A 23,516-nucleotide genomic window follows, 5' to 3' on the forward strand; every position below is an offset into this window, starting at 1 on the left:
TGGCACAAGGCAGTTGTATGCAGATGAGCGAATGGATTAAGGGTAGTTGGGTGGGAAAATAAACGGGGAGGGGGTGAAATGGGTGTAGTTGCATTGCATTGCATCGCATCGCCCTTTGTTGAAAATTGATTGCACTTGTTGTCTGGGTGGAACTTCGCCGGCCATCGACTGATGATGGTCCCATTTGCTTGAGTAATGATGCCACTTGCCACTGCTGCTTTATTTTCGAGTCCCGAATCGGAGGAACTCCAATGCCGGGCATTTAGGAAGCTGCCCCCTTAATCCTTTGCTGCCCGTATCCTTGCGCAGCCTTTTAGTTTTGTAATGAAATGCGAAATTTGTTGCCGTTTGCCGTACGACGACATCGAGTTCTTTTGTCTCTTTGGGAAATCAAATTGATTCGTTAGGTTGGCAATCTGTCGCTTGTTAGGCCAAATTGATTGAAATTAGGTTTCGGCTCCTACTCCTGAATGCCGATTCCATGGGGTTTTTGTCTTGAATTCGTAGCCTGGTAATTGGTTTCGCATCGCTTTCTCCTGCAGTTTGCTCTCATTAAAGGCGCTCAAAAGGAACGCAATCTATACCCCTGACTGCACCACAAAACGGAGCTATGCAATATGGGAAACATATTCGAGAAATGCTCGAAAATACCTCAAAAGCTCGTCCTCCACATGACTTCTGGGCTCCTTGGTGGCAAATTTACAGGAGGAATCGGTGCAGATGTGAGCTATTATTGCGCCTTGAAGCCAGAGATGCCTGGCAATGAACGAGGCACACCAAAGTGTGCAAATGAAAGAACAAGAGTGCAGAATAAATAACTCGAATGCCAGTTGAGATATTTACCATATAATTCCCACAAGAAAAATGGTACCTCTTACTAGCATTGGGATGCCTCGAACTTCGAACGGAGTTATAAAAAAGTTCCTATGAACTAAGATTGCATTCTGGTTTAAGTTATTATTATTTTAATGTTCTACTCTCTCGTACTTGCCTATTATTTTTCCCACTCTTTTTTCCTGGTTTTTCTTGGATTTTCCCCGCTTCCGACTTAAACTATTTTCGTAGCCGCCTTCGATGGGGCCGTGACACAAATTGACTTCGACAGCAGGAAAAACAACATCAGGTGCGCAAAAAAGGGGGAAAAGTGGGTGGTGGGGCAGGAATTCCGGGTGGCGAATAATATATACGTATATGTATTGCCCACACACACCGGCGCAATAACAATAATCATAAATACACAATGCGGAGTGGGTTGGCTGGGATGCCAGCACGTGTCAATGCAGGTCATAGGTCCCCCATATTTATATGGCATAACGCATGTTCAGATCTGAGGTATCCACTCGACTCCCCCACTCGGCACTTCGGTCTGAGTGGGCTTTTGGCTCTGATGTTTTCTCAACTTCAATTGCCGCCCATGGGAATTCTGTGCTTTCTGCGCGTCTCTACGATGGCTAATGGGGTTTTAAGGGGTTTTTCGTAGGCAAAGAGGGATGATAAGTTTCGCTCTTGAGAGCCCGCCAAGTGGTCCAAAACGAGAGTACAAAGCAATTTGTTTTAGCCATAAGTACAAGAACTTAATTAATTTTTTAAGAATTTTATGAGCGGAAAGTTTTTAGCCTACTTTGGAAATATTACACTATCCTTATAGAGGGCTTATATATATTTAATCATTTTTCCTTTGGCTTAAAAAACTATTTCCTGAAAATCAATTCACACTTCACCGAACTTTTCAATTTTTCTTTTTTTTAGTTGGCTGCAATTTTAAAACGCTTAAGAGCCAAAAGAACAAAGAAAAGAGTTCGCCAAGTTCGCGTTCTTTTCTTTTTTTCAACTTGTTTCAGTGAAAGGGAAAAGCTCGTCAGAAGTTAAATTACTTTAAACTTATGCATGGCAAAGAATGTAATTGTTAGTGAAGGAAAAGCCAAAAACTTTGCCAACAAAGGAACAATTAATGATGGGCGAAATGAGGGATGCGGATGCAGATCGAAAGAAAATATGCTGCAAAGCGTTAAAGAGTTTTGTAGTCGCAGAAAATGAAAATGCCTGATTCAATCTCGTGTCATGATTGAAAAACTTTTTTCTGCCAGAAATCGCAAGTAACTGCGTAACAAATTTCAGCAATTGCACTCCCCTTTTATTCGCCACCGAGTCTGTGGCATATTGCAACTCATCGGTGGCACACCCCGGGTACCATAAAATGAAACCATCAAAGTGCAAATGCGAAACAAATTGCAAATTGGCAGCTGGGAGATGAAAATGGGTGGGTGGCGAAGGCTGGGGGGTACTATTATTATTGGAATGCATTAATCAAAATTTGTTGAGGTGCTTCGCATCTTTGTTTCAGTTTTCATATTTCGGGGTAGTTTCTGCAGTTGTGGTGGAACTGTTTCCAATAATGCAACGCCAAGGAAAAATGTTGAAAATTGTTTTTCTTTTCTATTTTATTTTTTGTACGGCGGTGGTGAGGTATGGATATCAATTTTCTCTGCAGGGGTGGCCTTCTTCTAATGGAGTAATGCGAGCTAGTGAAAATGTTTACTTTTCCCTTATGAACCCATTGGGGAACCATAATTTTGTCTATTCTATGCTTTTAAGGGAATATGAGAGTATTTATGGAGTGAGACATCACAATTTATAGGTAAAATACAATGCACGGCTTATCCAGATACATTACTTTTTAGACACTAATTAAATTTTGGCCAAACAAAGACACCACCCCCACTATCGTAATCCTGCCGGATGTCCATCGTCCTTTAAAACAAGAGCAAAAATCAGATACTGATGCAACAAAAGAAAGGTTTAGGTTTATGTAGCCAAAAAAGTGGGTAAGTCACACTCTGTCCAGCGGCGATAAGAGAAATTAAGGCTTCACATACACATTGCATACGAGCTATGTGAGCATTACACTGAAACAAAATCATAAAGGTGTAAAAAAAACTTTGACCACAATACAAGTACAATATGAAGATAGGAGTTAATATTGAAAATTATGTAGAAAAGTAATATCTAAATATTTGTTTGTGAAGTAAATATTTCTTTTAAGTGCAAATAATACCCTTCATTGCAAGTATTTTACCTTCTTATCTCTTCTATCGTCTAGACGAAAATCTGCCTCGAATATAACACAGTTCAAATAAACGGAAATAAAACTAAGCTAAAAGCAAACTTCTTGAATAGCTGAGAATGCGGAAAAAATTGGAGAATATGAAAGATGAGCAAAGTTTTCCGGTATCAAGCCGGAAATTTATGTTTGCGTAAATAAGCACAGACGCGGCGCAGCAATGTGGAAAACTTAGGAAGAAGAGGGCTCCAAATGTCTGGAAAATAGATAGACCAAGTGAGTATGGTAAGCCTGGGCGAAGAGGGGCGAACTTAATGAAGCAAAAATCGAGCGAAGCTGCCACACAAGCACTTAAAACATTGTCAACACCATCGCAGTCTCTTCGAGTTAACGGCTTTCGGTTTCGGCGGTTGCTCTCTAAACAAACTCCTCAGCCAACCGCCCACTTCATGGGCCCATCTCCCCAGTGTTGTGCCCTCGATGCAGCAGCAGCCCTAGTTGCGAAACTAAAACACAAGTAAAGCTGCATAAGGTGAACAGGAAAGTGCAGGGGTGAACTGTCAAGTCAAGTGCCAAAAAAGTGAGTAAACCCGGATGGGATTCCTACCCCTTTCTACCAACTGCATCAACAATTTGTTGCATAGTTAGAGACGACGCGTTGGCAGTCTAAACAATCAGTGAAAGTTGTGCGTGTGTTGGGTGAAAAGTGGAAAAACCAGATGGGGGGAAAAACAGGAGGAAAAATGCAGGCGTTGGGTGCAGGGACTTGTGCTCCTTGCTTCAATTTCATAGCACTTCACTTCACTCCATTCCATCGGAGGCAACAAAAACTGGAAATAAATCCCCACAAGCACTGTTGCAGTTAGGTGAATTCAACATGTGCGTTTGTGTGTGTTAACAAGGATTTCAATTTGCTGGATGGCAGTTAATAGCCTGAAGACGCGGCGCTTGAAAACTTCCAGTTTGAAGTGTTTGGTAAACACAGCACGCAACTGTTAAACAGTTCAAATCTTAAATCATTAAATAGCCAATTGCACAATTGAGTTGAATTTCAGTTAAGATTAAAGTTTTTCATTTTAAATTCATTGCCCGCATTTCTCGCAACGCCAAATTATCGCTCATTTATCACTCTGGCATTCACGATTGTCAGTCACTCATATGGATAAACGCGTTTTGCAAGCCCCCAAGGCAAATGCTTTGGATCCAGCCTTCCACATTTCCATCATATCGCCTCACCTGAGCGAATGACGCTGCTGCTTGGCAGGTGTGAAATACGTGCGTTGTTTAATTCAAAACCGAAAAGTTCCATTCGCGAAGAAAATGCAATGCGCAACATTTTAACATAGTTTATGGGGCACACACACACACACACACATGGAATGGCAACACACACATTCTCAAGTGCATGTGCATGTGCAGAGTGAGTGTTGCATATTTTGTGGCGCTTGAAAACATTTTTTTATGGCAATTTGCCAGGCGAACGAAGCCCGAGGAAACACAACAGAACCAAAATACCCTCAACGTACACATAAACGCATTGTTGCGGTAAAACAAGGAGGCAAGAAAGTGCACTGAACAAAATCTTATGGTCTTATCATGTAAATTGTTTGCTTGGTCCTTAATTAACCAACAAGTTAAAAAACTGCTAGTGTTTAAACTTAAATTAATTAAACAGGCTGTTCTTTTTCGATGTTAGGTTCATAATCATTATACATAAATTTTCTTTCAGTGCAAAGGCTGAATAAGGAGCACACACACTAATACCTGGTCCAGCTAGCTTCTCTGGTTGCTTTCGCCTTGAACGCATTTTTCACACATGTTAAGTGCATCTCCGCCCCTCTTTGGATGCATTTGTGCCCTGTCCCCCGCCCGCCCCTCTGTTGTTCAATAAATAGCTTGCAACATGGTGTCCAGTTTTCATCTCATTTCCGCCTGTCTTCTACCACGCCCTTCCCCACTCCCCCAGCCCCATTCCTCGCTCAGCAGTTTCCTTTGTCAGCCATAAAAACGCCCGAAAATGTTGCATACTTTCTGTGGAGCTCCTGTGTGCTGCCTCAAGTGTTTGCCACAGTTTCATGCGCTTTTTACGACACTTTGTACCTCCTGCCAACGCAGCCATGCCCAACTTGTGCCTTTCAAAGGCATAATTTGACAGCAAATTGTTCAGTTTATAGCCAGGCACTAAATATTCTTTCAACTTTCGGCTGTGAAAGAGCAGAAATGGGCCCCATGCAAAATATATTTCGCATACAATGTGCCAGCAGCCTTCTTCTACCCACAACCCCCTAAATCCATCTAGCTGGCTGCAAAAAACTTGGCTATTTCCACAACGTTTTGTTTCCAAACTTGGCTTGAAATAATGCAACAAAGTTGGGCCAGGATTAGCAGGAGCGATGCACCCACCGGATGTAATGGCCAAATGAGTTTTAGGTTTTCTTTTTTTTTTTTAGCTGCATCTTATCAGACACACAAGCAGCATAAAAAATGTCTTAATTCACACTAAATTTCACTGGACCTAAGCGGATTGTCCGACCAACTGACTTGGAAAAAGTGAGTAGCCAGCGAATGCCATAAAGTTATTAGATGCTCCTACTTAGTAATTAGTTTCTCATACGTGGCTGCGTTTCAGTGGTCAGGATAATTGCGGTTAAGCGACTGGCACCAGCTGCTGGATAATTAAGTTGGCTTATGAAACTTGAATACCTTTTTGCACATTTTTATGTTGCGTCGAAATTGCGAAATTACAAAACTACAATTCCCAATTAAAAGCTGTAATTTAATAGGACTTCAAAACATTGCCTAAAATGTATATTTATCTCCTAGCTGGCCATGCAACGAAATTCTACAACATTTTGCCATTAACTGAAAACAGAGTGTCAAGTGCACAAATATTCCCTTTAATTGCGGTAGTGCAACTAAATTCTTAATTCCGAGTGCGGTATTAAATGTTACAGAAACAAAGCCAATTCTAGCACCACCTAGATATCTCTAATTCCATTTAAGACCATCTATATGTATGAATCTCATATTCCTGGCAAAAATCAGCAAATTGCAGTGGTCTACTTGGCTCATCCTGCGCATTCCATTTGGCCATGCAGCTGGGTGTGTAGCAACTCAAAAGCCCAAAAGGACTTTCAGGTAATTTGAACTAACACAACAGGCCAGTGGGGTTTGCTGGGGCAGGGATGGTGGTGGATGGTGGGTGGGCAGGTCGAGGGTCTGTCTCTGTGTCTGGGGATAAGGATGTATCCTCACTGCCCCCACACTCCTCGTCCCGCGCAGGATGTGCTCTGAGTGGGTCATAGCTACCAAAGCCGTCATATTCCATTTGGTTAACCAAAAGTTACGTGCTTCGGTTTATTTCCTTTTGTTTGCTCGGCTTTCTTTGTTTCCTGTTGGGCTTTTCTACTTTTTTCCCCCAACCACTCACACTTGTATTTTTGCTGTTTCGTTCATCCCGCTCCGACTGACTTTTGGCCATGAAACCATTTTGGCCCGACGGCTGACGCCTGCAACGCATTATTTGCCTTGAATTAGCGCTCGTCCTGCCGAACTCTCTTCTCGTCCTGGCTCAATCGCCCCCCCAACTGGCCCCTCTCTCTATTTAATGCTCTCGGACGTGTCATATAAATTAGCAACAATGAAGAAATTGCACAATTTACGAGTCCCACGGGTCAAGAGTGCGTGTGAGGGCGAGACAAAGTATTTTTACATTCTTCGTGGATTGTGTTTTTAAAAATGTCTGCTGGGTATTAAACAAAGAGAAGCAAAAACTTTAGAATGGGAACTATGCACTTGAAAAAAATTAACCATTCTAACATTATTAAATTTCCTAACAGGAACATTTTTTTTTCATATTTTTTGAGACTTTTCTTGTAGTGTACGACCATATCCAAGTGCGTGTTGGCCCTGTGGCTTTTGCTCGTTATTGCCCGTTAAGGTTCACCGAATTGAGCCGCCAAAAGCGGCGGAATGCGAGAGCGGGAAAATGTCTGCGAATTTTTCCCTCCCCCTGGACTGTATATTAATTGAAAGTCGCTTTTCAGCAGCGGTTTTAACAATCCTGCTCCCTCTTTTCTGTTCCGGTCTGTGGTGTATTTTTTTATCGGATATTTTTTGGGGGGCCTGGTTGAATTCATGGTGTATTCGATGAAAGGCAAACATATCAAGCGGAATTGTGTGGCTAGCTTTGCCTGGTATTATAAGTGAATGAAGACCGCTCTCAAAAGAACAAATATTGTTTTGTTTCTGCATCAATGTTGTATCAAGCCGAATCTTTGCATTGTTGAACATTTTCAAAGATAATACGAGGGAAATAAAAAAATATTTTTTAGTTCAGTTCAATTTGTATTCTGACAGTTTTTTCGAACATGCTTTTAATGGAACTGCCAGTATAATGTTTTCCATAAAAATACTAGTTAGGCAGGTACACTTGTGATTTTCCTCAATTTCCACCTGATGCTAATTAAGTAACTTACGAATAGGCCAAGTAAACTCAACTGTCCAACATTTACCGCCTTGCCTAGCCAACTTCTAACTATGCGACTAGCAAGGACTTCCACAGTCTCTTCCTTTTTACTACATAAATTTCCATTAGCGATGCCTTCACTTTCCCCAAAGTCAGCCAAACTGAAGGGACACAAAAATAAAATAAGGGTTTATTACGCTTACATTTTATGAACAAAACTGGGTACCCAACCCAGAAAATGGAAGGCCACTTGACTACGCACATATAAGAAAATATATACTATATACTCGCTCACAAATCTAATTAGTCAAACCTTACTGTAAGCGGCCCATGAAGCGTTAATCGTCCTGAAGTGGTAATAAAAAATAGAAGACGACACAAAGGACCAACTTTGTCAATTGGCTTTGTCGCTGAGCGAGAGAATGGGATAGATTTTTACGATCTACCTATGGCACTAAAATCCTAGGGAAATGAGTTGCACGAAGGCCCATTAAGTATACCACACGTTGTGCCGCAGGAAAAAATACAATTTAATTAATTTTGTTACTCTGTTGTGTTTGGCGAAATTCCCAGAATTAAATTTGGACAGGAAACGGAAGTAACCGAAAAAATGTTAATTGGATTTCCGCTTTCTGCTTCGCGTTGCTACTACGCTCTCATTATTAATTATGCTCTGCATGTGTTGGCTTACGAAGGAAAAGCGCTTCCACACAAAAATGGTTTGCCCGAATTTTAATATCTCTGGTTATTTATTTTGGGTCGTCCCGCAGTTTCCGTTTTTATGTTTTTCCAAAATTATTTTTTCTTGCAAAATGAATTATTTGAACGATAAGAATTTCCGCATTCTGTTGCCTCTGCTCTTTTATTTATTTGTTTCCGGTTGACGGGTTTGAAATGAAAGTAGAAAGTAACCATTGGTAGCTCTTTAATTAGTTATAAACTTACAGCAGCCCCATGATGCCCAGGAGATATCGTTTCGAGTTTGGCCATCAAACTTGTCGCATATGTAATTCTATTAGAGCGCCCAAAAAGGTCAACTCGAGGGCCGAAACATGAGACCCAAAACCCAAAAGAACAAAAAAATATGGCGAAACTGTAACATAATTCAATTTATTTAACAAATTGACTGCCACAGCCTGGCCAACTCAAGGATCCCACGAGAGAGCGAGAGAGTCCTTCAGCGTGCTGGCGTGTGTGTGAAACATATGCAAATTGAGAAATCGCTTAGGCAAGCATGTGTGGGTGGTGGTCTGAATGTGCGAGTGCCAAAAACTGCCTTCCAAATAATTGCTGTGTAGAACAAGAGGTTTGGCGAAGGGGAAGGTGCTCCCATGCTAGAGTGCATAAATCATATGGCGAAAATTTATGTGGCAGCCAAGTTGGTTGAGCAACTTCGGATGAATTTCACCAAGTATTTCAAAAATGTGAAAATGAATTTTCTTTCTTTTTTTTTTGCATATCTCAGAAAAAATGCACAAGCAGCTTAAAGAGTTTCCAGGAATCAAAAAACATGTTTTCATGTATATAACAAATTTAAGATACTTAGTTAAGAAGAGATTGAAAGTTGCTCTGTTGTTTGTTTAAGACCAGATTTAAAATGTTAGTAGTGTTCTACAGAGTTTTAAAATGCTGGTTGAAGTTGAAAGTTGATTGCAGTGATTAAAAACATGAATCTGAATAAAAGGCAAAAATCGAAGCAGTCTACAAATCACTTAACCGACTTCCTTCACTGTCAACAATTGCCCTTTTCTTTTGTTTAACAAAAGCGCCATAAAAGTAGGCATGAAAAAAGCCAGAAGCAACAATGAAAGGCCAACTGTATCGGTGTCCAAAACTTCCTCTGTCTGTGTGGCTATATGCGTCTGTCTGTGTGCTGAATTATTTATGCCCGCACGACAACAACAATCGTCGTAACAATAACAACAGCTATCGCAACGGGAACAAGAAAATGGCCAGCAACAATATGGCCAAGGGGGAGAAAAAAAGGTTAAATCGTAGAGCGTGCACTGAGACAAAAACCGAGAGGACGAGAGCAGGAGTCACGCACACACCGACAGATCGTTACACACTCAGGCAGACAGACACACACACACACACACACACACACGCAACAAACTCCTAACCGTAAAGGACACATGGCGCATTGGAGTCAAACAAAAGGCAGTTAGTTTTTGGCTTTTCGCAGCCAGAAAGCGTTTTTCCCTTAAACATGTAGCTAAAGGGTAAAACAAAGTATTTTCGGCAATGTTTTTAATTAAATTGCAAAAATATTTCATATAATTTAATTATATAATTTAGCCTAAGGTTCATTGCAATATTTTGAATAAAAACTGCAGGCATGCGTATATGTACAACAACTTTTCTTCTTAAATAGAAAAAAAAAATGTACGACATGTTGCCTGTTAAATAGCTGAAACACATATTAATTTTATTAACAAAATGTGTGCCCTAAGGTATCAACAAGTCCTTAGTTTGGTTTTCCCCTCTCGTGTTCCTCGTTTTACTCTAGCTGTTACCCCTTTTTTCCAGCTGTTGGAAAACGTTTGCCGTCGTCATTGTCGTCGCCACGCTGTCTGGTCTTTGGACCTTTGTGTTGTGTTCTTGTATTTTTTCGACTGACTTATAAATTATGAAGCAAGTTTTGTGGGGTTTGGGCTGTGAGCTGTGTTTCCGGCTACATAATTGCAAAGTGGAAGCGACAGAGTGGGCAGAGGAAGCAAAAAAAAGGAAGTTTCATGTGGGAGCTGTAAAAGTTGAACACATAATGCGTAGCTGGGGAATCCACGCACCACACTTTGAGTGGCAAATGAGTTAAGAGAGTCTAGACACGGGCACAGATGATGAAGTCTGGCAGACAGATGATGATTGAATGGAGAATATATAGTTGTCCGTTTCTTACGTGTGTTTAAGAACTTAAATTCTTTCGATTGAGGTTAATCTTACCTAAAAAGAGAAAAGGTATAGAGACCATGAATTAGTGAGTTGTTTTAAAAGAATTATTGGGTATTTATTATGCACTATGTCAAAATCAATTTTTAAGCTAACTAGATATGTAGATTGTTGCCCCAATAAAGGGTTAATATCAATCGATGGCCAATCCTGCATTATCCTAAGTGCTTTGTGTATCTGCACAAACGGCACAAGACAATCCGAATCAGGATCAATTGCATGTCCATCCCAGCAGTCGAACAAGTGGGGTAAGTGAGCCAACAATGAACCGATTCCGGTACCGAGTCGTCCTTCCAATATGCCCAATGCAGTTCTCTGCTGTTCTGCTGCCTCTGGCTGCCCCCAACGATGTTTATCGTTAAATTCAATTTGCAATTTATAAGATTTTATACGCAATCGAAGGAGAACAGAAGAGAAGAGTGGCGGGGGAGTAGCCAGCCAGAGTAAGCTTGTTATCGGGCCGGACCCCTTTTACACCCCTTAACACCCAGTTAAGTTGGCCTCCTACAGATATCCTATAAATTGTGCAGCTGCGCATTCCATGCGAGTAACGCTCAATGCAATGGGCGGATGGATGGATGGTGGGTGTGGGTGTGGCGGAGATGGAAATGGAGACGGTGGTTGAGGTGCTGGTGGAGGTGGCACATTGTCCACTGAAGTGGAATGCATGTACTGGCAACTGAGATTCCAGCGGCGAACAGCACCGCAGAGCTACCTAAAAAGCCACCTCTTGGTCAACTGCCAATATCATGTTACGTGGCTTTAAGCAAAGTTGCTGCTAAATCTGAAATCCAAACCGAACAGAACCGAACCATTATCTAATCTCTTTCCCTTCTCCTGATTTTTCCTCTGTTTTCCCTGGGCTATCCCAGCTATTTTCTTGTCAGAGGCATAACATTTTCCTCTTTAGACGGCTGTAGCGACCTGGGAATAATAAGCAAATGATTTGTCATGTTAGCTCCGTCTCCTCTTTTGCTGAATTCAATTTGCAATGACAAATGCTCCTCGGAAGTTGGCCATGGCCATGGCAAAATGCACTTGTTCGACCGGGGGAAAGTAAATGCATTGGTAAATGGAGATTCAAATAGCTGGTTGGGATTCCAGAATTCATGTCATTTCTCTTGGCGTCCCTTCGTACCTTGTTTAGTACTCAATTACTGGGTTTATTTGTTTGAATCATTCAATTGGAACCTTGTCCTTAACGGAAGCATCGAATATTCCTTCTGAAAATGCTCATGATTAATCAATTGAAAAAAAATTCACTGATGCTGACAAAGCGTTAAAATCAAGTGGTTTCAATTAAATTAACTAATTAACGAACCAAAGAACTTGTAACCAATATTTTTCTTAATATAAATTAAAGAGAAAATGTTTTGCCTTTACAAACCAATTTTAATTCACTGCGAAAACTTTGCCTCTTTGTATCAACTAATTTTAACTACTTTCTTCCTGAATTTATGTTTCTTTTCGCCGTTTTGTGTACATTTGTCTTACGTGCTTTTATGCGCTTTTACTACTTAGTTAAACAATTTGGTTAAAAGTTGTAAAACACAACGGGTATACACACACACAAACAGGAAACCACTCGGTGCTCCGGCGAGGATAAAACGTGCGTGCATTAGCAGTCAAATACTTGCCAACTTTCCGCTTCTGTTCCTGTTGCGCCAGCCTTCCTGCCGCTTTTCCTGCAACTCCTGCCACCCCCCTGCACCTCCCGCACCAACTGCTGCAAATTAAACGTAACTGCGCCAAAGACACGTACGCCTTGCCGGCCAGGTGTGCCGGAGAAGGGGGCGTGGCAGCTTAATTGCGCCAAAAAGGCAGTTAATAATGGTAGCAAAACGCAAACAACTCACGAACAATGGATGGCAAATGAAATTGAATTTGGCTGGGATTATATTTGGTTTTCTTTCATTTCGAAAAGGAGCATAGCTCAGGCTGGCAAATAAATGTTTTTGGCAATGATTAAATGAAAAAATATTAAAACCATTTCGGTTTTGTTATGCATGTTCTATTGCAATTTCAATAATCCGATTTCTACAAATTGATTGCAGCTGCACCGGCAGATTTAGCAGCTAAAGCTAAAGCTTGAACATATTCTATTAAATTAAATTTAAGCCCGTTTGGCAACCGCTAATTAGAAGCGTTACAACTTGCTTGGCCGCCTGTTTTGTTGGCCGTGTGAGTGAGAGCGAAAGAGAGAGAGAGCGCGGCGTGAGGAAGCGAGAGCTAATTAAGCGTGAATTTATGCAAACGCATGTTGTGCATACGCCTCGTTTGCCAAACTAGCAACTTACCCATACACACACACACACACCCACACACACTGCCAACCGCTCGCTCGTATATTATTCATGCTGCCCAATTATGCACAGCCCACAAAAGTAGGCAACATATTTTTCGCTCCCTCCTTTCGCTCTTCCGCATTTTTAATTTAATGCCACCCCCAACAGCACAATACCCCACTTCTTGCCGCCAGGAGGCTGACCAACTGTTTTTGCCATTAAGCTTTATTTATGAGCCTGCTGCCGGCCATCTCTCCCAGCAAATAAATATGTGTGTTTTTCGCGAGCGGACAGCAAAAAATTTGATAAAAATTAGCCTCAACGCCTAATTGCGCACATAATTGCAGTGGAGCGTGTGCATTGTTTATGGCTAATGGCAAATAAGCAATTGAATGATTTGTTGGCTTATAATACGAAATAAAGCTGGTGAAATTAAATTCAGAGTGGAGCATGCAAATATAACGAGTCCCTAGAGCACACGTATGTTTATCTCCTCATTTTTTTTTTGTTTGAGGCAGCCACTTGCTCAAATCAAATAAGCACGCATTTCACTTGTGGCACGTAAAGGGAATTTGAGTGAAGGTACGTGAGCATAGCCAGGAAATTAAGTAAATGAGGTGGGCGAAAAAAGAGCACATACTATATGGGCAGAGTGGAAAATGATACACAGGAATGATGGACAGGAAATTCGGTAGGAAATCGCTCCGCCCATTTGATTTGCTCGCCACCCCCAAGAAACCTTGACCCATTAACCAAAGTTTGGACGAAAACTTTTCTTCGACAGCTGGCCACCTTGCAATAAAGGTAATAAGAAAATTGCACCATAAAATAATGAATATTCCGGGCTCAAAAGTTCGATTAAGGTTACAGCGGGTAACCTCGAAAGCACTAAAAACTAAGGCTAAATGCATTTGTACAACATTGTTGGGTAATAAAGTCAACTTAATTACAACAAAGTGGTAAGCCAGTGGTGGAGGCGCTTAGGTAACGAGCAACTTTCGTACTTTGCTTTTGTTTTCTTAATGAGTTGCGGCATCGGAACAGCAACAACATTAGCAACAAGCTGCCAACAACAATTTCATAAACTTGGCCAAAAAGCATTTGAGCCCAAGACAGGACAAAGTCAGGCGAACCGAAGTGGAGGACTATTAAGAATGTACTGCATATGTTGCACATAGTTAGTGCGTTAACGTTGTTACACAGTAAAAAATTAGATTTATGGTTTATAATAGCAACAATTTCAATCCATTTTATTTAAAGTTCTGACTTTTAGAATCCTTTAATATGTGTCAATATAAATTGTATATAATTATGAACATTTCTTTCAGTGCATAGCTACAGTACAGGAATCCAGGGGCACGATGAAAGGCAGCAACAGCAGCAGCTTCAATGGCAACAATGGCAGAACAAATGGCGCCTCGGATAACGGAAACGGAAGTTGCTTACAAGCGTAGTAAGATTCCAAGAGCGACAGAGAGGGCAAGAGGAAGTGCCGCACAATAGAGGGAGATAGGATGATGCGAGTGTGTCTTAATGGCGCTAGCTTTAAGATGCGATGCATACTTTATTCCGTCTTTCATCTTTCCCAGCATTTTTGCATAGAAGCTATCTCTGCGAATGGGCCAAAAAAGGCAGGCGGAAAGCATTGAAAATGCAAATGATGCTTATTGGAATTTCGCTCTTCCGGTCACGAATCGGAATAGGTTCGATAACGTTAAGGTTATGCCATCTATAAATCATCATAAACCCAGCGCTATCGGGTTAGCATTGTTAGCCAAAAGTTTGACCAACAGTCGTATCCACAAAAATATACCCGAAATTATTTATATTTGGCATTGGGAAAACCATCGTTTTATATTTTTAAGCCCAATCAACTGTAAGCCATATTTTAATGATATTTCCACGTGCGACTGTTTTTGTTTATTTGCCACAGTGCCACAGCGCACACTTATAAATATACCGAAATGAAAAAACGTTTACGAAATGCATTTATTTTTATCATTGCAATGTTCCGTTGACGTTGCCAGACCGCATAAAAAATTCCATTCGCGTGTGTTTATTTGTGGATATTTCTGTGCGCCTGCATTTAATTAAGTTTTGTCGGTTTTTAAGTGTGTCTGTCTCCTCTGTGTGCGATTACGCCGATAAGTTTCATTTTATAAAAAAAATTGTGTTTATGCCATAAATATTTTTTCTGGCCCGCTCGTGTTTTGCATAAAATATTTATGGCATTAAATTGAGCGTTAGCGATTTTTTTAATGCGAGGTTTGAGCTGTCTGTGAAGTCTGGGATTTATCGCCTGATAAACTGTTTTCACGTTTATGCACAAAAGAATTTTAAATATGTGCAGCAGAAAATGTTTCTGGCGAAGTGATTATGAAATATGATAACGAAAAGATAGATTATAAAACAGTTGTTAGATGGAAATAAATTTTAATAGTCTTTTGAAGAGACTAAAGTTAATTAAATAATGTGATTTAATGCATTTGTAGTTAAACTTTCTGAGTCCATTGCAGTCAGCAAGCACTGATAAAAAACTCATAAGTAGTCAAACACTTAGTTTTTCCTAGAGTTCCAAAAAGTGCTTTATTGGTTCTAGTAATTTGTCTTAAAGTATCAATATGTTGCTTTTGTGTGTCAAATTCCTTAAAATACGATTAACATTGCTTGATATTTGATTAAATAGTTGATTAAATAAGGGGATTAAATATAATTTGAATAATATGGAAAGGAATTTAATCCAATTCCGGCTATAGCTTCATCTTTAGCTCCTCCAACATGCGATAGACCTTGACGAACTTCTTCTCCACCAACTCGGTGAATGTCTTGATCTCATTTCGCACCACCGAGAGTTCCATGGCAGCATCCGAGCCACCAGACTCACACTTCTTGGACTGCTTGTCGCTCTCATACCAACAGGCAATGCCATCCACATAATCGTCCACCAATTCGGGTGCTGTTATATCCTCCATGAAGGAAATGTCCTTGCGTTTCACAAACGAACTCATTAGAAGTTGCAGGAAATCGCAGTTCCAATTGTTCTGTTGAAAGTAGAAATACTGCAGCGCCTTCAAACTGTCGAAGATTGTGATCTTCAACGAGTATATGGAGTTTCCTGATATATCCAGCATTTGCAGATGGCTCTGTTTCTTGAACAATCCCTCTGGCAGCTCGTGGGCACCGGTGGCAGAAAGATTCAATCGCAACAGCGAAGTGAATCTACGCAACGGATTACCCTGTAGGTTTCCAAATGGATTGTGCGACAAATCCAGACTGCTCACATTGGCAGCCAGTGGAATGTGTGGCATTTCCCTCAGCGAGTTGTTGTGCAAATCAAGTTCATGGATTACTCCGTAAACGGTCAACCTCCTCAAATCGCAACTATGAGCTATAGCCACATCCAGTACGGTAAAGTTGAGTGTTAACTCCTGGAAGATATTTCCAGAAATATCCAACTGAGTGAATACCGGCTGCAGCTTCAACAGTTCCGATTCGAAGGCGGTGAACCGGTTTCTGGCCAGATTTAGTTTGGTAAGGTTTAAATTCCGATCGAAGACGCCTCTTGGTAGGGCTTCCAATCGATTGCCAGACAGATTTAGGTCCATTAGTTTCCTCATGCCGCTAAAAACTCCAAGAGAAATTTGCTCCAGTTGATTTTCCGCCAGCGAAAGTTCCTTCACTTCTTTCAAGGCATGGAAACTATGATTTCCCAGCTGCTTCAACTGATTTCCTTGCAGATGCAATGTGGCCAGATTGTCTGCGCCCAAGAATATATTCTTAGGTATATCCTTCAGGCGATTGTGTCCCAGGAACAAGCTCATCAGATTGCTGGCACCTTCGAACTGCGGTTTCTCGAAAGTTTCCAGCGAACAGTTCTCCATGCGCAGAACCTGCAGATCCGGAAAGGTGTCGAACAACAAATGCGGTATCTTGGAAATGGTCGAGTTCAGAAAGGTGAGCATGGTGGTGCCCCCAATGGGGGCCTGCGATAGGATCACGTAATCACTGCGACCTATCACGACATTCGTGCAAATTCCCGCACTGCAATGATCCTGCAGCCAAAGACGACGCAACTGACCGCTCCCGGAGGAGGGCGTGGCCAGGTGGTAGCTGGGCGGTAAGATCAGCACCACCTGCAGCGAGAGCAACCACCAGAGTACCGCCATAGTATACGGATTACGCGAAACCGATTTCTCAGGACCCCCGAGTGGCGATCCTTTCGCTCGGGAGCCGCCAACGAAGCGCTTGCCACGGCGCAACTGGCTCAACTGCTTTGACCATTCGATCCAACTATCCACAGATCTAAAATCTGAAATCCGAATTCAGATGTTCCAAGCGACCCCAAATGCGGATGCGGGTGCTTCAATTCAATCCGATCTGCGCAGCCAGCTAAGCAGAAACAGAGCAACGCCGAAGGGGTCGCATGGCAGTTGTTTTTGATTTAATTCAATTAAACCCCTGCCAGGTTTCTATTCCAAAAATGTTTCATGCTGAACTTTCAATTTCGTTCTCGGGCGACATTCCATTGCACTACATATATATAGATATATATCTATATATACACCTATTACTTGTACGCTTTTCTGCACTCTTGTTTTATTGCATTCCATTATTTGGGTTTTAAAGCAGGTCTCTGTATCTGGGCTACCCACATCTGACTGATGAAAATGAATGTTTTTTAAAGTAGGAAATGGAAAACAAACAAAAACGAGTGGGAATGCATCAAGGGTTGGATAATTATCTTAAATTCCACAACTATTGGTTAAAAGTACTAGTATTATGTGTCTTCTAAGAGTTCTTCTCTCTGTCTAATATATTTCATAAAATAAAAACTGGTCAACCGATAAGCATACATTTCTTTCTTTATAAAAAGTGACCCAAAAAACCAGAATGTTAAAGAGTAATTGTAATATATCAACACCACAAAGGGTTCTGATCTGCCCTTCTATTAAAGTTCGCTGTGCCAAACCGCACCCAATGACTCAATGGCGAAGATCCCCAGATTAAGCGAACCAGTTTAGCACTTTGACCCAGTTAAAATGGGCAGTTAAAATTGATTACCACCGAGATGCCGACAAGTTGACTGAACTTGCCCATTACCAAGAATCTTTCTGCAGATCTTATCTTAGTAAAGACTCGAGTATAAAAGAGGCCAGCGAAAATCGAAGAATTAACAGTTCTTCACAATGAATCGCAGAGTGCAAATATTGGGTAAGAAAAGAAGAACTACACAAATTTGTTCCAGACTAACAAAATCCTATGCTTATCCTATATTTTTTAGTGATTTTGGGCCTGGTTTTTGGCAGTCAAGCGCGTATTCCCAACCTGCGGCGAGTTGTTGGATCTGGCCGTAGTAGCTTGGATATAGATGTCGAGGAACCGAGTGGTCCACAAATTCTCATCTATTCCCCCGGCGATGCCATGGCACGATCCGATGACCAGGAGCCCACCTTCCATGAACCACAAATCAGGGAGGAAGTGGCGGACACCGAACCGGATAAGGACAGTCGCAAAGTTCCCGATTACCTCTACTCGAATGCCATACCCATGGTTAATGATCAGAATGTGAAGTATGTGGTTCCACAAGTGGCCGCTTTTCCCGTGGCCTATGGCCCTCAATTAATATCCAACAAGAATGCCATTAGCTCGAATCAAGGAAATGGCCTTTCCTATGTCGTGGTGCCCCGCGTCCAATTGGGTTTCAATGTTCAAGGACAATCGGGTTTCAATTGGCCTGGTCTGAATTTGCTGCCATCGAATCTGGCCGGTGAATCCACCGCGACTGAGAAGGAGGAGCTTCATCCACCCACTGCCTACATTCCCATTCCTGTGCCCGGACCTCCTGGCCCGCCGGGCCCACCAGGTCCACCAGGGCAGCGGGGACCTGCAGGACCACCAGGTCCACGGGGTCCCCGAGGTCCTGCCGGCGAGTCTGGCGTTATTTCAGCTCAAAAACCTCAGAGCATTTGGTACACCCAAGCGGGTAGCAGCAATAATAACTTTAATAGCAAGCCCCAGTACAACCAGCCATTTTCCGGTGGTTATCAAAGCTAAAGAGAAACATAAATAAATGATACTCTATTTTGAAAAATACCAACGTTTTTTAATTAGAGGCAATTTCCCATTAAAGGATTTATATTTCAGGCGATATAAGCAATAGTACGAGTTCCACAGGATGTAGTCTGCGATTATGTGTATCCATGATGGTGCGTGTGGTCTAATCGCATGTATGCCATTCGGTTTTACTTTATGCTCCATTACGGCATCCTCTTATCTCTGATTACAGTGTGTAGTATCCATGTGGCCGGTACACTTGTACTCCGGAGAGCACGTCGCTGGCATTATCTGCAGTATATGATATATATGATATCTACGTATCTATTGTAACGAGTGTGTCAAACGCTGGTGTTGCGGTCAGACCATAAAAGGTCTGGCGGAATGCTCATGTTTGGTGTCAGTTTATGGCACGCTAGCACACATGCAGACGTAAGCACGATGATGATTGTGTGTAATTTACATGGATTTTAATATCACTTGGCACCGAAACCTAGGGGTGGAATATGGAGCGCTTTTTATACCATCGCCCCCTTCTTTTTGTGTTATTTGTATTTCGCTTTTTTTGTGGCCCCATCGACGTGTCGCCACCTGAAGCGATTGCCAACTCTGTTGTTCATTTGGCAAATTATGCCAGGAACACACACCCACAAGCCACACTTGCTCAACCCATTTGGCTGACATTTAGTTTTTATTGCTCTCTAGTTGTCCTATCCCAAAAACCAACACATTTGCTTCAATTGATACGCCGCACGCATTTGTTTCAATTAAATGAGAATGTTTTATACGTTTAGTGTTTGTCTCACTAACAACAGCTGCAGTTTACTGAGGGCCACAAAATGATGGATGCCTTCGCAGAAAGCTTCATTTTCGTTCCCTGAAAAATTCTCTTAACGTTTGACAAACTTTCTTATCTGTAAATTTCAAAGGTAAACCCAGACAAAGCTAATGTCAAGACAGCATGACAAACAAGATTGTGGCGGTTGAGAAGGGAAAAATTAAAATTGCCAACACATGTTTGGTTTGAAATATTGCACTTAACTGAGTGGAAGCTGAATAAAATTTGAATTAAAATGTTTGTTTGCTGCTTGGGAGCCTGACAACACCTGACTTATTAGGATGCCTTCCCGAAGTCATCTTTTCCTCCCCATTGCGCATACATCAAAAGACACCAAGCTGATTAAGTTAAAATGTTAATAAATATGATTATCCTGCTGTGTTCGTTATAACCGTTGCTTGGCTTTTTGCCATTAAAATGATTATGGCAGTAAATAATAAAGTGTTGTGGGGGCCATTGCGTGTCCCAGTGGCAGAAGAAATGTGGCCAAATGCATAAGACTTTAATGCGGATCATAAATCGGAATACACGTGGCGTATGCTTAAATATGTAACATTAAAATTACCGGAAATTTTAATTAAAAAGTTAAATTACTTAATTACAAAAAAATTATCGGATTCCCATATAAAAGCAAATTATATTTATACCCTTATTAAAACTGTTTGACTTTAAAAAATAATTGCTGTTTTTTAGCAAGTAAAAGTCAGCAAGTGAAAGCAATTAGGACATTTTTTTTTGCAGCCAATTGTTATCGTCCAATCAGTATACATAACACTCATAAAATCATCGTGTTTCAATATTCATCTTTCGTAAAAACTAATATAAACTTGACGCGATCAAAAGCAGTCAATAAAATTCCATCGTAGGAGAAGGGCGTGGGAAAAAACTAAAATAAACAAGTATTTCAATCATCCAACACCATCGAATCAGCGTGCCAACAACGCAAGTTTATTAAAAAATTGCTGCAAAATATTTGCTATGAATTCATAGATATTTTCAGCGAACCTAAATAGCCAAGGGAAATGCGTGGAAATGCCGGCAACAAAAGTTGGCTGTAATTTGCAGGCCAAGTCAGCGAAATGAACGCCGGCCGGAAGTGCGCCGTTTTGCGTGCAAACTGACAATTTAAACAAAACAGCAGGAGGACGACAGTGAACAGAGAGCATAGTACAGAACAGAAACGAACAGAACAGAGGGCTCCTGCTGAAAGTAGATTTTAAAAAGAACTTGGTCAGAGATAATAGGATAAGGCAGGACTCGCTGGGCGGGACAGGATGAGCGGCTGCAGCGGAAGCTCCGCCATTTTCATGCCAGCTTGGCACTTGCATATTTCATGAGCCAGAAATTTATGAAGAAGCGAACAGAACAGCGCATTCGATCGAGCTTACGCCGGCAACTTTCAACTTTCGGGCCAACACTTAGTGCGCCGAATTCCCTCTAACAATTCGCACACTCGACTATTACTTATTCATTCGCTTTGCATTTGCATCTGTAATGCGGCTCGAACAGATTAATATTTTATGGTAACCGCAGCGCGGAGACACAGGTCACAACTCGAGCGGCTTAAGTGCTAATGAAACTGGCTCCTAAAATATTAATGTGCCAACAAAATGTCCTTTTTGAACTTTACGTTCGTGTTCATTAGTCAGCATTGCATTCAAATTGCTACAGTCCGACAGTTTTTTACTTACACCTTTTTTTTTGGCAATTCCCTTTCATGTTTCACTGGTGCTTACCTAAAAAATAAAAGAGAAAACACAATTAGATAAGGTTGTACTATCGCCTCGGATCAACTAAAAGTTCCGACAGATTTATCTGAGGGTTAAACTGTGAGGGAAAACGGCTTTTCCCCGGCCATTTCATTTAGATGCAATTATACCACACTCTAATGACTTTTAATTAGCGCAGAGATTTGTAAGCACACACACACACATCTATACTGGACTTTGCCTTATCTGTGGCCATGTCCTGTTTGCTATTCCCCCGACTCAGAGCCAGGTACAAAGCCAGGTGTGGTTTTGTCTCGGCACGATTCTATTTTTTTCTCTTTAGTCCTTCCATTCCATTGCACAATGACCATAAAAATGGCTCAAAGCGGCAGGGCATTTTAACCGGACTGCCTTGGCAAAGGCCAAATCCTTAATTACCATTCCACACACTCATGTACATGTACAGTGCAGGTCAAGATAGTGGGGTGATGTGCAATACCAGCAAATATAGCAGCATCAAACCATTTAAACTTAAGAAAAATAAAGTCATGATATAATGACTTAAGAGCTAGTTAATTGCTTAATTAAAAAAACCTATGCAGATGACCACATCTGTGCGTAGTTAAATCAGTTTAGCCTGGCTTTCCTGTTCTCTCGCCGTCGCTTTCATTGTTGTTGTCATTATTATTCATAACTTGGCAGACAGTCGCTTTTATTTATGCTCCCATTTGCACAATGGCCAAGACCCACCCTTTCACTCCCCTTTCGCCCCAATCTCACCCCCACACAGCGCTCTAATAGGTGTTAATGTGTTTTATTGTTCTTGGACAGCCAGGTGGCACACAACCTGCCGAGTCTGTGGAAACAAATGAACTTGACACCGCTGTGCAATGAGACAGAAATCTTAATGGAATTACAGATCTCGAACTTGCTGTAATCGAGTTGGGCCAGCAAGAAAAGAGAAGAAAGGGCAGGGTAATTTTCTCTTATTTTGCTCCTTTGGCTAATTTTCTGTCCTTTTTCGCCGCCTTTGGGCCACAATTTGCTGTGGTGTGGTGAAACAGAAATGATTCTGACAAGTGTCAATCTGATGTCGCACACACACTAATGCTAAGCAAGTGCTAGTGTCTGTCTCTCTCTATATCTGAATTTCTGCCTCATTCACTCAACGTATCCCTTTCCCTCTCTGGCCAACAGCCTCTTCACATGTGTTAGTGGCAAAAATGCTTTCATTACGCTTCAAGTGGAATGCCGAGTGGGCCACTTGACGTTGAACGCGACTTTGAAGCCGCTGCCGATGGTGAAGCTATAGCAAAAGCTATGGCCAGAGCTAAGGCTCAAGCCCATGCTGATGTGGCCATGAACGAGGGCTGCATCGGTCGACGGCAGTGGAGGCGGTGAGATGGTGGGGATTCATGGAGGGGATTGCATGTGCGGTGGCTGCCTAAAAGTATGCAACACATTCGCCCGACAGTATTTCCCAGCTACAGTAGAACCTTTGTAAGTTGAACTCAACTAGCATGATAAACCACTAATTTGGTAATCATTTTAGGAGCTTATATTACGAGCATATATGAAATGTTTCCTTTTTTAAATATAAAAATGATATAATATTTCAATCTTTTGATGTGCATCCTGTACTTCTAGTGCCAAAATGACTAAGCAACTGAAATGTGGCTGAAAAGCAGGCTAAGGTCAGCATGCAAGTTCAATATACAGGCGACAGCCTACATACACACAATCAACACACACACACACACATGATGATACACGTACACTTACATAATTGCAGCGTTGATTGCCATTCGTTATATGCGTCTATTTTCAATGTCAGTTGGCAGGCAGAACAAAATGCTTCTGTATCGTGTAAAACTTTTTGAATGCATGCCAAATCACAACGAGGACACAGTTCGTTGGTCGACAGAGGGAAGGGGAATGGCTTGGTAATTTTTTGGATGGCACAAAGGAATAATCGTTGCCAGTTTTATAGCCAGTGTGTCAACTTGCAAGTGCCGTCGTCAAGTTAATTAAAAATGCGAACGGAAGCCATCAATTCCGGATCAATGACAACGAAACGTAAATTCAAAGTTTTCATATTTAATTTTGGGTCCTGTCAGTGCAAAAATAAAAAAGGGGAACTACAGACAAGCAG

General features: G+C 41.5%; 3 protein-coding genes across 7 annotated transcripts in view; 1 reads left to right on the plus strand and 2 right to left on the minus strand.

The window, feature by feature from the left end:
• The window catches only part of LOC6729613 (furin-like protease 1), a 126,491-nt gene that overhangs the window by 18,470 nt on the left and 84,505 nt on the right, over window positions 1–23,516 (minus strand). The window lies entirely within an intron of this gene.
• On the minus strand, window positions 15,329–17,055 carry LOC6729615 (carboxypeptidase N subunit 2). The gene has a single exon (XM_002104887.4). The coding sequence runs from the start codon at window positions 16,927–16,929 to the stop codon at window positions 15,514–15,516; it is 1,416 nt and encodes a 471-aa protein (XP_002104923.1). The 5' UTR covers window positions 16,930–17,055; the 3' UTR covers window positions 15,329–15,513.
• Window positions 17,660–18,854, plus strand: LOC6729616 (collagen alpha-1(V) chain). Its single transcript, XM_002104888.3, has 2 exons — window positions 17,660–17,974; window positions 18,045–18,854. The coding sequence occupies exons 1-2, from the start codon at window positions 17,950–17,952 to the stop codon at window positions 18,815–18,817; spliced, it is 798 nt and encodes a 265-aa protein (XP_002104924.1). The 5' UTR covers window positions 17,660–17,949; the 3' UTR covers window positions 18,818–18,854.

This window comes from Drosophila simulans, chromosome 3R, assembly GCF_016746395.2.
Source record: "Drosophila simulans strain w501 chromosome 3R, Prin_Dsim_3.1, whole genome shotgun sequence".
NCBI lineage: Eukaryota > Metazoa > Arthropoda > Insecta > Diptera > Drosophilidae > Drosophila > Drosophila simulans.